Source organism: Heliangelus exortis, chromosome 10 (assembly GCF_036169615.1).
Source record: "Heliangelus exortis chromosome 10, bHelExo1.hap1, whole genome shotgun sequence".
NCBI lineage: Eukaryota > Metazoa > Chordata > Aves > Apodiformes > Trochilidae > Heliangelus > Heliangelus exortis.
In genome coordinates, this window is record NC_092431.1 from 10,606,782 (window position 1) to 10,624,271 (window position 17,490).

Below are 17,490 nucleotides of genomic sequence, written 5' to 3' on the forward strand. Positions count from 1 at the left end.
TGAATAAATATATCTGATTTATATAGTGTGAGTTAAACAGTGTGCACCTTCTGGACTCATGAGATGTGAAAAAAAGACTTTTGAAAATTTACTCACTGGAGGAGGATATCCATATTTTTCCTGGACTGGACAACATAGGCATAGCTGTTGTTAGTATATTTTTATAAAAACCTAATTAGAGTTTGTTTTGTATCCTCTTTATTTTATACCTTTTCCTCTTCTATTTTTCCCAGGAGGCTTTTGGACTATGGCTGTAGAAGCTGAGACAAGGAATTACTGTGAGAAACCATCAAATAATTTTTCTAGGAGACTTTCAAGCTTGCTTTTAATTTTATTCTTTTTCTGTATAAGATTAAACAATACCTAACGAGCAAAAGGTTGCCTCACATGAAACAACAAAAATGAATAGAAACTACACAGCCTGTTCCCTGCCTGGGCTCCTTGTCTGGGAGTGCCATCCCAAGACAGAAGCAGCAGGGGATGCTCTAGGCTCAGTGCAGCCTGCAGGGCAGAGTTGGAACATTACAGCTCCCTTCCAGCTCAGCAGATTTAGGCTTTCAAGTTTCCTGGATGTCAATTTGTTTTGCTACCAGACCCAAGAAATCAACAGGTTAAAATAACTCTGATAGCACAAGCAGAACATACACCAACTTGCACTGGCAATGGCTACTACCTGCTAGGCCTCCCATGTATCTGTTGAGAAGACATCCTACAACAAGGAGAAGAGGACAAGTGCAAAGTCATGCATATAACCTGAAAAAAAGCACAGATTTTGTGTACTGAACTTTAGGTAACAGGGAATTTACCAGTAGAAACCTTAAATCAATTTGAGAGGCACAAAGGATATGCAATTCAGCAGAGGCAGAGGAGTTCTCATTTCTTAGGAGGTGATATTTCTTCCTTTATATGGTTTGAATGAAACTTGTACTGGAACATTGCACTTACTTTTGATGTCCAGATTTTTCCTCGTCTACAGAAAGGCTGTAGAAAGTCTGCAAAAAATCTTCATCACCTGTCCAGGAACTGGAGAACGTGCCATACCGTGATTAGACCTTAAGAACCCAACCTCTTCAGCTTCTAAAAAAACCTGAGATTGGAATACAGATGTACAGTCATAAAAGGAGAACACCAGGTACCACAAGACTCTTAGTCTTGGGGATAAATGTAACATAATGCTGGAATCTCACAAAAACCCAAACTAGATAGAAAGCATATATACTTTTAACTGAGAAATTTACTATTGCAAGAGATTTACAATGGGGAAAATTAATTTATTGTTATTTTTCTGCTTTAAATCAGAACTGGATGCTTATCTTCATGTTTATTCAAGTAACAGTTATCTTCTAGATAAACTGAATGAAATGGGCATTAACAGATTTAGGAAATAGCAACCTGGCAAGCTTGTGCCATTAGCAAGACACTGTATGTTTAACAAGTCTACTGTATAGACAGACAGGATGATGAGAACAGTTATTCTCTGTTTATGAATTCAGCTGAATTTAGTATTATCTTACATGAAATACTTTTCTGTTTGTTTCTGAAGAAAAGCCATGACAAATATGAGAAAGACACGATTTTAGCTGGACTTCAAGGACTGTCTTCTAGTACAAGCCCTCATGCTGGTCTTTGCTGGCATGCAGTAGAAGGAAAGAGACGCCATGGGCTCTCAGCCTACTGAATCTGTAATAGAGAATATAACCATCCCACAGTGTGTGGAAGTAAGTGGTTGGAAAGAAAGGACAAGATCCAGAAAGGGCAGCATTTCTGCTAAAATTATTGACTACATGGGGATAACTATTGGATCTTGGCATACTCACATGCTAAACAGCTTAATGACTTTCCTGTTACTCACTTGATAGCTGGAGCTGTGGGAGGCTGCGGAGAGCAGTGGAAGCAGCATGGTGTGCTCCTCCTCATGCAAACACCAGGCACTTCTTGTTCTTGTGCTACCTTTCTATGCAGGGGATTTCTAAGCAGACTCCCACATCTGATGTCGAAAGCCAAATTAGTTATTTAGCCTTTTCCCTTTCAAAGAGAAACAAAAAAGAAATCTAGTGGCAATAAAGATCTCCAAGAAATCATGTTTAAGGCAAAAGGTTGTGAGTTGCTGAAGTCATCTGGCCTTCGGGCCAGCACTCTGTGCTCCCTCTGCATCTCTGTAAGCCTTTCTTTGTGGAGGTTGCCTTTAATTAACTTCAGATACTTTCCTTTGCTGCCCAAACAGAATGGAGATGATGTAAATATAATTTTCAGCTTCTCAATAGTCACACATAGAATAATTAGAAATCAATTAATTAAGTATATTAGAAATAGGTCTTGCTAAGATATTGCAATTTGATAAATACCAATGAAAAAGGTCCAATATGTTCTTCATCAACACTAACTACATTCACTCTGCCCAGAGTGGCAACATGTAACAAAATCTGCTCATGGAAATCCCAATAAAACTGGAACTGATCACTACAAAAAAGGTATGCTCACAGAGAAAGACGTAAGAGGGTTGTCCAAAGGTAAGACATTACTAGTTACATCCTTGGCCATAAAATAGGGCCAATATTCAGAGCTTTGAAGGGCAGGGATTTTAAAAATAAAAACAGATTATGAGGGGTGGATTATTTGTTTTATGACATTCAGTTCTTTCTCCTAAAATGCTCCTTTTAAGCAACTCATAATTTCTTCATTCCATGTGCAATGCCAGTCACAGTGTAGTACTCCGCGTTTTCTCACAGGGCCACATTTCCCCTCCTTCTCCAGCCCACCTCCAAAAATAAAAAAGTATCTTGGTTATCTAAAAGAATGAATTAGTCTATCACATTAGATTTTGGCAAGTCTCTCCAAACTGATCTCTGGATTCCAAATAGATACTGGATTCTGATACTACTGACGTCCTTTTCTAAAATGTCCTGTATATACTGAGACTGGAAAACCATCCTTAATTTTAGAGCCCCTTTTTGACTGTCTCCTGCAGTGATGGTTAATCGTAACTGGCAAAAGCAAAAAAAAAAAAAAAAAAACTTTGCAAAAGCAAAGCTGCATTTCAAAGAGGAATAAACATAGCCTTGCCAAGTAATTTTCTAAAGCAATCTTTTTACGAAAATCTAGGGAATAACACCAAACATCACGAACTAGTCTAATTTAAGATGATTAAATACTTGACTTTTACTAAAACTGGTCTTTATAATGAATTTTTAAAATATGTTTTTCAGGCTTTGTTTCTGTGACATTTCAGGACCCTGTTCTCCATTTTTTCTGTTACTTCAGTCACAAGCTAAACTTTAGCAATGTTGCCCTGATTATAATTGAAACAAATGGAACTCATGAAATAACTTTTAACCATATGATGGAATATACCTTTGCTGCAATATTAATTCAACTCCAGGCACTTAATTAGATCTTCTCTTATGCTGTTAACTATATTTATATCTACTGTTATTAATTTGCTTGGCAGAGGCAAAACCAAGTGTAATTCAGGGAAAGAGAAAATTCTTGTATTTTCATCCAGGCCTGCCTTTTACACAAGCCCTTCATTTCATCAAGACCTTGACACACGTTCCCCAGAAATGAAATAAAATTCATTACAAAGTAATCTGCCAAACAGGAATGGAATGCTGAAGTGAAGTCTGTGTTATCTAATACTAAATTAAATCTTATGCTCTTTTTTTATTTCTGTGAGAACATGCATTCTCTGCCCATTCTTGGAAACAAGAAAATAAAAGACTAAAAGCAGCAAAAGGAAGCCTACTGCTCTCCAGAGAGTACAGTACATTAAGTCAGTAGCCACAAGGTATATTCTATACTCCAGCATCTTTCTCTGTGTTAACATTATCTTTTGGAAAAGTGAACCTAATATCGATAGTATAATTTGTGGTATATGTTACATGAAATAAACTAGATTTTATGTGCTATGCTTCAACATCAGTGATGGGTTTAAGCCAGATGACAAAAGGAAGTTGTAGTTTGTGTAAGTCTGTGTATGTGTTACATGCTGATGGTGTTTTTTCCATACTGGTGTTTTTTCCAGGACTTGTGCATAATGGACTATAGTCAGCAAATGGGAGGAACTCAGGATCTCCTTGCAGTTCACAGAGAACTCATGCATACTCACTTGTCTAATTACATTGTGAAAACTACTCTTACTCTTTGCCACCAACCAAACTGGAAGATCCTTCAACTGAAAGATATTTCAAAAGCAAGTCCATTCCTATTTTAGTTCCTAAATACTGCAGCCCAGTATCTAACCTAATACTTTTTTACCTTTTCTGCTGTCACTATTCATTGCAGAAAGCTAATGCTTTTTATAAAATGCAACTTTCAAAATTTGGATGGCTGGGTAAAAGTGTGCATCTTGTTGTTGGTGGTGAACATGCAGTGCATGAAACACTGACAAAGAAAAAGCTTATTCTGTGCAGTGTCATTACAAAACCCCAAGTTTCAGTGTTGTCTGGACAATACCCCAGATAATCCATTATGCACAATCTTGCCCAGATGGAAACACAAGTACTCTTTCAGCAGCTTGAAATCAAATCAGCACCTATTACTTCTAGGGAGAAAAAGAAAGTTGCTGGCTTTAATGGTCTATTTCACTTTCCAAAAAGCTTCACGCTCCAGTGGATAGAGGAACCTTTTGAATGTCTTCAGACACTAATGACTCCGTTAGTTATGATGATTCATATTCTATGCCTGAGCTTCACAACCACATGGACTCACATCTTACTACACGACCCATACGTAAACCCTACCATTTTAGATTTATTTACCATTCCATAGCACTTCCTCCCACTGGTGGTTGTAGCCAGGGTAGTCTCCCATTTTATGTCAGATTAAATGACAACAAAAACCCATCAATAACAACAACAACATTAACGATACAATTATTTAAACACTAGGGAAGTAATTCAAAGAGTTGCGATAAAGCTGAAAAAACTTGAAAAGGACAGAACAAATCTTTTTCACTCTTAGAAGATGTTAAAAAACAATTTTGCATGACATACTGTGTTCAGGGAGCACAGATCATAAGGCACGGCTTTCTTGCTTCTGGTTTCCGTGAGTGTTTCTTCTTCGTCAAGTGCTTCTTTCTTCCTCTCTTCCCTGCAGTTATCCTTCTCACTTTTCAGGTTGCCTTGGTGTAGAAATGACAATCCAGGATCAGAGCTATCAACAGTACATGGAAAAAGAAGAAATACTGTCTCCCTGCTCAGGCTAGTCCACCCAAAAGTGTGGATGTCACTAAGACCAGATGAGAAAGTTACTATCAGACCTGCATCTTTCTTCTGCCCTATGCTGTATGCTCATACAGCATAGCGCAAATAGAAGACTTGAGACAACTTAAAAACAATGAGCAAATCCTCCTCACCCTTCCTTCCCCCCATACAGTCTTTTTCTAGATCTCCTAAAAACACATCAAATTGGTCTTCAAGTGTGCTTTCTCACAAATGCAGCTGGAGTGAAGTGAGAACTCCCTTGTGATATCTGCCTGGCAGTCAAGACTGCTGGGTTTCCTTCAGAGTAGAGGATCTGTGGTTTCAATAAGCCTGCCAGCCTTTCTGAATTGTTTTCAGAGTTTACCTCTCATACTTTCCCCAAGCCTGGATACGTAACACATTCTGAGGCATAAATAACCTGTAAAGCCCTGATGATAGAGTATATGAACTACTCACAGCTCTGTAAACAGAAAGTTTGAGAGCTACGCAGTTATCACCAGAAACTAAGAGACTACTCTTTTGCTGCAGTGAAAAGAGAAGTATTGCAGGAGTGCAGACACAAAAACTGCCATACGGTATTTTCCCAGATTCATGAAGACTTCCAAACTGTGGGTATTTTCTAACCCACTCTAAATCCAACTTTTGCCCTGTAACAGAGTATTGATTTCAAGGGAATCACACGAAGCCAGTGCAGCCTCAGAAAACTATTCCCATTGTGTACTCTACAAACACTGACTCTTGTGGTGCACTTATTTAATATTCAGGCATGCAAGAATTGCTCCACTGTTCTGCTTTGTGTCCATTACTCTCAAGGACTCACATTTTGCCTGATAGAGAACAGATATAAATAGTTATAGAATAAAATGTCACCAGAGAATAATGCTTTCTTGTTGCATCAGTCCAATGGAAGCCAAAGCAATCATAAAACTTTCATGGAAAAGGGCGCTCACTGATTTTAACACTTTATTATGCCAAAATAAATTAAAATATTTTACATTGAGTTGCTGGACCAAGTTGAGAGAAGGGCAATGAAGCTGGTGAGGGGTCTAGAGAACCAGTCCTACAAGAAGAGGCTGATGAAATTGGGAATGTTTAATTCGGAGAAAAGGAGGCTGAGGGGAGACCTTATTGATCTCTACAACTACCCGAGAGGAGGTTGTAGGGAGGTGGGTAATGGCCTCTTCTCTCAAGTGAACAATGATAGGAGTAGAGGGAATAGCCAAAAAAAATTTGCACCAGGGAAGGTTGAGACTAGATCTGAGAAAGAATTTCTTTATTGGAAGAGTGGTCAGGTGTTGCAACAGGCTTCCCTGGGAAGTGGTGGAGTCACCATTCCTGGAGGTATCTAAAAATCATAATATAAGGTTACAAAAAAAACATGATATAAGATCCATGTAAACAGATGAGGCACTTCAGACCATGCTCTAATGGGGCACAGTGGTTTTGTTTGGCTTTTTTTGTGAAAGTGTTGATAGTTGGACACTGTGATCTTAGAGGTCTTTTCCAACTGTGGCAATTCTGTGATCTTAGTCCTTCTTTATGTATAGTTTAGCTTACACATTTAATTTTGGCCTTTTTAAAATGAACTTGGAAAATCAGAATCATTACTATTCCTTTCTAGTGCTAAACTAATACAACACGAGTATTTCAAACATAAACATCATAGTTTATGTGTTAAGGCAGCATCTTGTTTCAAAATCAGTTCCTGCTTCCTTAACTTCTCTTCCAATGTGTATTACTAAAATGTAGATTCTTTCCCAAAATGCAAAAGACACATCATAAAAAGTCATAATTCCTGCATTTCTCAAATCCTGTGTACTGATTGCAGATCCAGACTAACTTCAAAATTCTCACCTCTTCTCGAAGGCAAAAAAAAAAAAAAGAAAAAAAAAAAGACGTTTTCTCAAATGCATGGATTTTATATATCACATTTTGGAGTATATCTCAAGATGCTATGAACATTTATTTTAAGGACATCTATGGCACATTAAAAAAAAAAAAAAAAGTGACAACTTTGAAAAAATTTGCATTCCTGATTACTAATTGAATAATCTAAATCTTAAGGAAAATAAGACAGATTTTGAAGAAAATTAATTAGTCCTCTTAAAAACCACACAATCTGAAAAATAACAGTGACAATATTAAACACACAAGTACACATAATCTTTATATAATTATTATTCATAGGTAAGTATCCAGTAAGGCAATTTCTATCTTCTCCCTGGCATCTTCACTGAAAAAGTATCTCTAAATTATGAGTAACTTGTTTCTAAATGTTTGTAAATAACAGCTTTATTTTGCATTTTAGAAAAAAATAGACAATTTACTAGGTTTTGGCAGTATATGTCTGCAGTTAATTTAATTTTACAAAAAATCAGGGGATTTTTGAGCACTGGACATGATTCAGATTTCAGTGTCCACTGATTCTACAAATATTTAATTTTTAACATTAATCCATCTATATAAATGTGATTTCTGGGTCAAGCATGATGTAGTTGAAAAGCAAGCTTGTTTTAAATTTTACCAAAATATGTTGCAGCTTTTTAACACATGAATCATCAATTTTACTTAACGTAATCAATCTTGAAACTTAAATGTGCATCTGGATTGCATTAGTTATCACAGATCACCAAGAATATGCAGTCAGTAAATCCATTAATCATCCCTGCAGACACCTTGGGAAAGGGTAAAGTTTGAACCACATCTCAAATGATAGACATATTGGAAGAAAAAATTCTGTTTCAGAAGCTAAATGTCATCAAGTCATCTCTGCACCAAAAATAATAGCAATAAAAATCTTACTGAGTTCTTTTAAAATAAACAAAGATGTAATTGTTATCTTTGATAAAAAAAAAAAAAAAAAAGAGGCAGATTACTTTTATGAATGCCATAAAAATAAACTATTTTAATAGATATATAAATAAAAGGTTTAAAGTAGAATTTTCTCCCAAACATAAAGATGGCCTAGCTTCTGTACAGAAATTTAACAATATTCACTTGACTACTAAATTAAATAATCACTGTTACATTCAAAATAATTGGAGGCAAATACATATGAAATTATTCTCCTTTCTCATTGTAGCAGTGTATATAGCATTTTCTTGTTTTACAGTACTCTGAGGATATCAATCTTTTAAATAAATCTCTGATTGATAGAGTGGAAATAAAATTAGAAATCAAAGAGAAAAAAACCCAAACAACCCTAGCACCCAAAAGGGTACCTTGCATCACCCAGTAATTAAAGTTTTAATGGAAGTGCTGTAAAATAAATTATTCCTTTTACATATTTTTATCTAGTTACCTTAAAGTGTTTAAATATTACATTCACTTTGGCAATCTGTTTTTGTCTATGCCTATAATAAATTATATGTCGTGTGCTGGCTGTTCACATGTGTTGAATAACAACCTTCTGGTTTCACTACAAATCAGGGGAGCTTAGCACATTAAGGGAATTTTAAAGATATTTCTGATTTATATAAGACAGGTGAAGTATAATTCAAAGCAGCTTTCCTCCTATCATGGCCCCCTCCACAGCACCTCTAAGAAGTTATCCTGATGGCTTTATGTTGGTGTGTTGTATCAAAAAGTGTCATAGGTTGATGACTAACGCCAGAGAGATTCTCAAGTTTTATTTTTTCTTTCTATGAATCATCTGCCAGTTCAAGAACATCTGCCATTAACATCTCTGTACTCTCTGAATATTCCATTTTATCTAGGCAAGGAACTACCATTTGTCCACCAAAAATGAGTTTAGGAGTTATCACCATTGTTATCTGAAATGGAGCTGTGATGGGTGAGCACCATTCACCCTGTAGAGGAGAGTTTGTCATGGGAAAACTCAAGGAGGAGCATTGAGTTATCTTGAGAGAAAAAATTAAAAGATGACAACTTTCATCCATAGTGCAGAGATAGCATTTCTAGTATATTCTGTCTGAAGTTCCAGAAAGTTGGGCCAAGCTGACATATGCTTGGCAGGAGAGTATGCTTAGAGACTATCCACCAGCAAGATGTGAATGACAGTGGAATGATTGCCCTTTTTTTGATTGCCCTTTTTTTCTATTAGCTTTTTTCTTATTCTTGTTATTTTCCTTATATGCACCTTTACTTTTATCTGATTTCTTTTTCTTTTCATCCTCTTTAAACCATGGACCCCAGACTCCTCCATTCAGCTTTGGGTTACTCCGAGGGTCCTTAGGTGGGTATCGAACAGGAACAGCTGTCTTATTGAACTGGGAAAGCCTCTGCAGCAACTGCTTCACAACATCAGGATACCTTGTGGAGAGGTCCACTCGTTCGTAGGGATCAGCAGTTATGTTGAAGAGCCAGACAGTTTTGCCAGCTGACCAAGAAACGCGTTCGTTGTGCCAGCGGTTGGGGCCTGCGTTACTGAAGGCCTGGGGAGGTACCCAATCGCTATACCCCGGGTTTCCTGTCAGTAGTTTCCAGTGATTCACTCTGATGGCAGATTGAATTGCAGTGTTCCAGATTCCATAGCCAGCTGCCCAGGACCCATTCTTGGCTTTGGTGTAAATGGGGTCAATGTTGTGCAAGATGTCCACCCGTGGAGAACGCCTGCCTTCACTAATTGTTTCCCATATATCATAGCCATCCAGCTGGGTATCTTCATCGATTTGCCCTTCTGCCAGCGTGATCAAGGTGGGGAACCAGTCTGTGATGTGCACAAGCTCCTTACACACAGACCCTTTGTTTTTCAGAAGGGGGCTATGGACAAACCCAACAGCACGGATACCTCCTTCCCAGTAAGTCCCTTTGCTTCCTCGGAGAGGCCAGTTACTTCCTCCAGCCATTGGCTGCCCACCATTATCTGAAGAATATATGATAATGCTGTTCTCATAGTAACCATAATTCTTTAAAGCAAGGGTTACATTGTTTATGGCTTCATCCAAACAAGCAAGCATTGCAGCATATCTTCGCCTGTTGATGTTATTTATTGATCGATAATGTTCAAAATACTTGCCTGGAGCCTGAAGAGGTGAATGAACAGCTTGGTATGCAATATATAAAAACAGAGGTTTCCTGGGGTTATGAGAAGCCAGGATTTTTTGTACCTTTAGGGTGTACATCTGCGTTGAGTAGATGCCATTATCATGATCCCAAGCAGCGTTGTCATTCTCGTACAGGTCATAGCCACAAATCCCAGGGCTGTCGCATTTGAAGTGAGTGTAATAGTCCCCACTGCCTAAGAGCGAGCCAAAGAAAGTGTCAAATCCTCTCTGTGTGGGCATGCATTCTCTGCGATAAAATCCCAAGTGCCATTTGCCAACCATGTGTGTTGAATACCCGACCTCCTTCAGCTTCTGAGGTAGTGTGACATTATCCAGAGGTAAGCAGTTGGGCTGGGTTGGTCGAATGATGGAGTGCTGAAGGCCAGTGTGGATCTGGTACCTGGAGGCAGAGAGGAGACAGGCATCAGATATGGAGAGCTCAGGATACCCATGTGCATAACTGTAGCAGAAAACTTCCCTATGCATGCAGAAACTTTGATGATATTTTGTCTTGTGTATGTCAAAAACTAACAAGGTCAGACTATAAAATCTGCTGGAACAGGAGAATGGCATTTGTTTCATTTCACAAGTGATTCAGAGCAGTTCCCCCACCTCTTCTGGCCAGTGGGCAACAATACTGAACAAGAACCATGACAAAGCAGCATCACACCCTCCTCTCCCTGTTGGCCTCATTTTTAATATTTTTATTCCATTTAGCTGTAAGCAATGTCAAATCAGGATCTCAGAGGCACTGTGCTGCCTGTGAACTGTTATTTTGGTACTACTGCTTTCAACTGAGCAGTCGAACATGCAGACCTTTCTGGTCTCCCTTATGTGTAAATATAACCCCTTTTTTTAATTTTTTTTTTCCCCCTGAACATCAACATGTACTACAGCACTGACTTGGTTCCAGCTCTCATGGCATGTGCAACACTGACAGCCCAAGGGTCTGATTTTTGGTCATCCATCATGTGATACTCAGACGGACTATGACTTTGCAAAGGTATTACTAGTATTATAATAACCGAGTCAATTGTCAGAGTGCACACGATGGGTCTGGCTCTGCTCTCTCCAGGAACACCTACAGCTCCAGAGGTGTAATGGCTTTAAACTGGAAGAGGGGAGTTTTTTTGTTAGACATTAGGAAGAAATTCTTCCTTGTGAGGGTGGTAAGACACTGGTCCAGGTTGCTCAGAGAATTACAGAATCAGAGTTGAAAGGGATCTCTACACATCATCTTGTCCAACCCTTGTTAGAGCAGGATCAGCTAGAGCACATTACACATGACTGCATCCAGGCAGGTTTTGAATGTCTCCAGAGGACACTCCACAACCCCTCTGGGCAACCTGTTCCAGTGCTTTCTCACCCTCACAGTGAAGAAGTTTTTCATGTTTATATTTAACTTCCGTGTTGCAGTTTATGCCCATTGATCCTCATCCTGCTGCAGGGCACTTCTGAAAATAGCATGGCTCCATGCTCCTTACCCTTGCCCTTTAGATATCTATACACTTTGGTAAGGTCTTGGCTCAGTCTTCTCCTCTCCAGGCTAAACAGTCCCATCTCTCTCAACCTTTCTTAATAAGAGAGATGCTCCAGTTCCTCAGTCATCTTTGTTGCCCTTCATTGGGCTCTCTCCAGAAGTTCCCTTTCTTTCTTGAACTGGGGAGCCCAGAACTGAACACTGGATTCCAGCTGTGGCCTCACTAGGGCAGAACAGACAGGGAGGATGATCTCCCTCTACCCACTGGCCACACTCTTCCTAATGCATCCCAGTATACCATTGGCATTCTTGGACACAAGGGCACAATGCTGGCTCAAAGTTGTGTAATGTCGTGGATGCCTCATCCCTGAAGAGTTCAAGGCCAGGATGGAGGAGGCTTGGAGCAACCTGGTCTAGTGGGAGATGTTCCTGCCCACACAGGAGTTGGAAGTAAAAGATCTTTAAGGTCCCTTCCAACCCAAACCGTTCCATGATTTCATGATGCTATGATTTGTTCCTGAGTGACAGGCATGAGTACGTGTGAATGGCAAACACCCAGTCCAGAACTCAGACACACATGCAGGCATAGTGAAATTACTTTATGAGTGACCACTCAGAAGGAAGGGCTCACTTAATCCCTGGATCTTCTGGGCAGCTGTCTTCTTCTGTCCCTGCCTAACTCTTCAATGAAACATTTCCCTTCATAAGCCAAAATTCCTACATATACATATACATAGTCAAAATATCTACATATAGAAAAGCACAGGTATTTTGTAGTAGTTTCTTTTTCTCCACAGGAAGCTTTCACATGTCCCCATTTAACAATTATTATAGCAGAACACATAGATAGCTGCAATTTTTAACAATACCTTGTAATTTGTTAGTGTAAACAGATCTGAAGCATATAAATATGCACCAACTCCCTTAGGCACCTGGTGTGATCCTGGGTGTGCCTTACACAGGAACAGGCGTTGGACTTGATGATCCTGATGGGTCCCTTCCAACTTGGCATAGTCTAAGATTCTGATTCTATGTAACAGCAGTATATTTAAAGGATGGGATAATAAATTCTGCAGTACAATCTATGTGTAAAGAATACATATGGCTTCCATATGATTACAAAATTAATTCCACATGGGCAGAAGTATCAAAAATCAAGGAAAAATCCATTTGTATCAGTTTGTCACTAAAATCTAAAATGTAATAGCACATTATAAACCAAAGAAGACTTCTCCCTGAGTATGAGAATAGATCAAATTCCCAGTCATGAGTAGAACGGACAGGTCAACCAATACTGCCATCCTCCCCCCACACCACTTTTTTATTGACTTGTGGTAGTAGGAGTTGGGACTTCCGGACACATTCTGCTAGCATTGCCAATATGATGGGCCTCCTGAGCTATCTAGAAAGTTAAAAACATTAGGCTCTGCCTGTCCATAAATAAAATCTGCTTTTATATGATGTCTTCCTGGCCAAGATCTTAGAAGACACCACAGATTTCTTTAATGCCTGCCAATCTGTAATCATTGTGCAACTCTCATTTTACTTTGGAAATTATTTCCCCAGAACCAGAAGCTCTAGTCTAATTTATTGCAGAAGCTTTGAGTGTTGGGTTCCTCTGCTTTAAGCTAGCCTGGACTCAGTACACTGCAGCACTGCTGCTTTTCTTTGTCTCTCTGGTATTTTTTTAGCATATTGTCTCTCCCAGAGTTTGTGGATCTGGAGCCCAGCCACCCAATTGTCCCCACACTCACAGGATGGTGCTGACACAGGAGATATTGCAGTAGTTAAAGCATACGCTCTAAATTATGGGTTATGCTTTTGTAAAAGAAATTTCATGCACACATAGATGCCTCCATCTTCCCCATGATTCAGGTGTATTATTCTTCTCCTTTTAAAACAGGTAAACTACAACAAGGAAACCACACTGACCAATGTTAGTGTCCCATCCTTCAGTTCACTCCATCCTTGGAATCCTCAAAGAACTATTTTCACATTTTGTTTTCTTCCCCTTCTCCTACTGCCTTGTTAAACTCTTTGAGTAAATTCCCCTTATTTGACCCAGATGTAAAAGTCCTTGCCCTGATTCTGCTACTTCAGTAGTAGCTTCTGCTTTCTTTAACCTTAACAGCCTCCTCTATCTTGAGATCAACCCCCAGTCCCAGATGGACATTTTTTCCCCTGATAATCTAATATTGGTGGAAGTCAGAATTTTCTCTAAAGCCATGTTGTTGTAATAGAGATCCTCCCACCTTTCTCCTCGACAGAAGCTGAGCCTGGTAAGGGGGAAGAGGCAACAAAATTTGCAATATATTGCAAACCAGCCTGCCTCTTGAAAAGTTTACACAGAGGATATTATATTCATAATAGTTAATTCTCATGAAGAATCCCTAAACAACATGTAGATTCCCCAGCTAGGGCTTTGCAATTATACATCATACACCCAAACATGAAACTCCTACACTGTTAAGGTGAAAAATACCAAACCAAAAAATATCAAGAATTAACCTCAGTTATACACATTCTCCTTAGGAAAATATCTGCCTCTTATTTCAGCAGTTTTTCAATATGCTGGTTACAGTGCACAACTCCTGCTTCAATTCTCTGCTGCTGCCTTTTTCCCCCCAAGATTTTGGTGTGTTTCCCATACGTGTGTGTGGATGCTATCTATGGCATAGCTCTGCTTCTTCACACACAATATTTATATATGTAAAATTTGATCTGCAAAAATAATTTTTCAGTAAGAATATAGAAACTGTAGAAATTTATTAACCTCTAATTATTAGAATATTCCCCTCTATTACAAAAGTAGTCAGGATTTGTTCACTTTTCTGTACCACAAGCCTTCTTACTTGATCTGCTATATTCCAATACTACTTTTTCAGTGAAAAGTATTTTGTTTTCAAAGGACATGCAGACCATTCATGGGAAAACAAAGCAATCTGAGCAAAAACCTAGTGATTATACAGAAGTAAAAGGTATTGACAGGAATATAAAAAGTGTCTCTTTCCACCACAAGACCATCTGATTTTTCAGAATAAACTGCTTGAATTTAATCTCAAATGCAAAAAGCAAGTTATGATCATGAATAGTCTGGAATTCATTACGATAATTACAACACTAGTAACCAGTTAAATACATGCAAATGCTGACAAACCACAGAATGTAATTTCATAGTTTTTTAGACTTTGATCTTTATGGGTCTTTATAGATAATAGACTGGTAATATTCTGTACAAAGCACTGGGGTTCAAGTCTTGTGAATACGTTTTGCACAGGTACCATGCTCTCTTTCTCCCTACTCATCCAAGTTTCTAGACCATGTTTATATCTGCTGGCTGCTTGAAATTTTAAATCTGAAGAACAAGAAACTAAGTAAAATTTATGTGAAATGTTCAGGTAATAATATGAATATAGAAAATTAATTTATCATGAGGGTGGGTTTTTGTACGTTTTTCTTGTACTGTTCCAGCTAAAGAATTTAATGGTAGTTGACTGTTACAGCATTTTGTTTACTTGTTTGTAGTGGAAACTTTAAAGCAACATACTCCCAGTGGGATTATCTCAATGACTTCATAGGTCTTTTGCTTCTTCAGTGCTGAGAGAAATATTTCAGAGCTTTCTTAAAACAAATAAACAAATAAATCCTCCATGTGAATTTGAGTCCAGCATGACTTCCCTTCCTTTTTTTATCTAAAAAGACGCAAAGCTAAGTCAGTGGCTTTTACATTACTTTTGCCTTAGGTCTGAAGGTGCAGAAACCATTAGGATGTTATAAGTCAACTGTACATTCAAGTGCTAGATGCAAATCACCACAGGGACTAAAGTCAATTTGACCTGAGCTGGAGGAACACATTAACATTTGCAGGCTTAATTTCCCCTTTCTAATGTCCTTAGTAGAGCTAAATTAGTTTCCCAGTTCTCATCTGAAGAGCAAACCAAAGTAAAGAAGTGGATCAATGACATTTTCACTACTATTCCCTTGAAACAGAAAGCAAGACTCAATGTCTGGGTGGTAGAAACAATTCTCCTGGCATGCCTCACATCCCCATGGTGCTTATGCTGTCTTAAACATATGAAAGCCAAACCAGTTTTCCTTAAAAAAGTTTTCCTAAGGAGTTACCTACTGAGTATTTTCCTCCTTAACTTCAGGGTGGGTTCTGTATGAGAAAGAAGCTGGGTTGTTTCTAATTTTGTAATGTACAAAACTATTGATTTTAAGCTCTCATAATTTTAAAATACTGCTTAATTGTCTTCAAACTGAGCTTTTTTTAAGGCTCTCTGAAGATCAAAAAAGAAGCGCAGTTTGAAGTTTCTAATTGCAGGAACTTTTGCTAGCACAGTTCTAGTTGGTATGTGTGGAAAATGTATTTTTATTATACTTGCATAACAAATGGAAAAATTTTTCTCAATTTTTAAAATAATAAATTCCAGCCTAGAAATTAAGAAAAAAATATTTTGACTAAATAAATCATCTGCCAGAAGAAGTTGCAAACAGAATGATAGTACTGAGGTATGCATGTCACATAAATTAAAGGGATCATTATAGATGATTATGTTAAAAGATTATGATTATTGTTAAAAGTAATAAAATAAAGCAAGTACATACCAGTCTATAAAAGAGGCTCAGGGACTGCTAAAGAACAGTCTTTTGACATCTTGCCGGAAGCTATTTGTACCACACAACAGCTAGAAATATAGTTATTCCAGAGGGGAAAATGATACAGAATTCTATGACCTTTTCTTCTTGGAAGTTCCTGGTCCTCAGAGGTCCAAGTCTGCGGGGAGGAAAAAAACCCAAAACAATATCCCACTTGGTGCCAGCAAATAATGAGAAGAAAGACTCAATGACCATTAAGTGAAAATAGATATAATGGAGATTTCTTTATAGTGAAATGAGGCTTTAGCATGGAGTCCACAAACCCTAATAATTTTAAAAAGCTTTGGCAGATATGTTTACTCCTATATACCTCAAAGATGTTTTGAGCTCTGGAAGATGCTCATGAGGGAAGTGGAATCTCTTCTTCTTTTAACCCTTCAAACAGCCTGGTGAAGAGCACAGCAGAGAGACTCAAAGTTCCTGAGCAGACACTGATGAACATGAAAGAATCACACCAAAAGGACTTTGCACCTGAAATATTTGCCTTTAACCCTAAATGTTTTATGCTGCATCTGCTAAGGTTTTAAAAGTAGAATCAGAGAGTACAGCTGAAAAAAAAAAAAAAAGAAAAAAGAAAAAAAAAAAGGGCGGGGGCGGGCAGGTTTATATGGAAGACACTGGGTCAAAGAGATAGAGCTAAGCTGATTGAAATGAGATTCATATAAACCTGCCACAGCCTGACATGAACTGCTGCAAAATAGTCAGCCAGTACCAATCCATAGCCTCTTCAGATTGATGGCAACAAAGCCACAGCCTGTAGCCACAGTGCCTTTTTCTCATTTTGTACTCAATAAATTTACTTATAGGCAAAATGTTTTTCTGTACTAGTCTATGTGATCCTTGAGCCTATACTCTGTAAGTTACAGTTTCTTTTAAAAATACCAGCTATGCAGCAGAAAGTTTCTTTCTGGATACCTGGTTCCAAAGTAAAGTTAAAGCTATGGCTTCACTTCAACGTTGAGTTTAAATAAGAATGTGATTTCAGCCAGGTAGTTGGCTGAAACAGGACCAAAGTAAGCAATCAAAGTTTGTTCCATGAACATGAGTGATGCTATAGGTATTGGAAATAACTCTCAAGTCAGCCATGAACCATTTTGTCCTGGTTAAAAATCAGGTTGCCTTAGGTTTCCTGCTCTCCTTGAGG

At 38.2% G+C, this 17,490-nt stretch overlaps 1 protein-coding gene across 1 annotated transcript in view; it reads right to left on the minus strand.

Moving 5' to 3' along the window:
- Positions 1-8,077: 8,077 nt before the first annotated feature.
- ARSJ (arylsulfatase family member J) overlaps positions 8,078-17,490 on the minus strand; it is a 48,202-nt gene continuing 38,789 nt past the window's right edge. Inside the window, exon 2 of the mRNA XM_071753423.1 lies at positions 8,078-10,607. Coding sequence (XP_071609524.1) covers positions 9,194-10,607 — 1,414 coding nt within the window. The 3' untranslated portion in view covers positions 8,078-9,193. The remainder of the gene's footprint in view (positions 10,608-17,490) is intronic.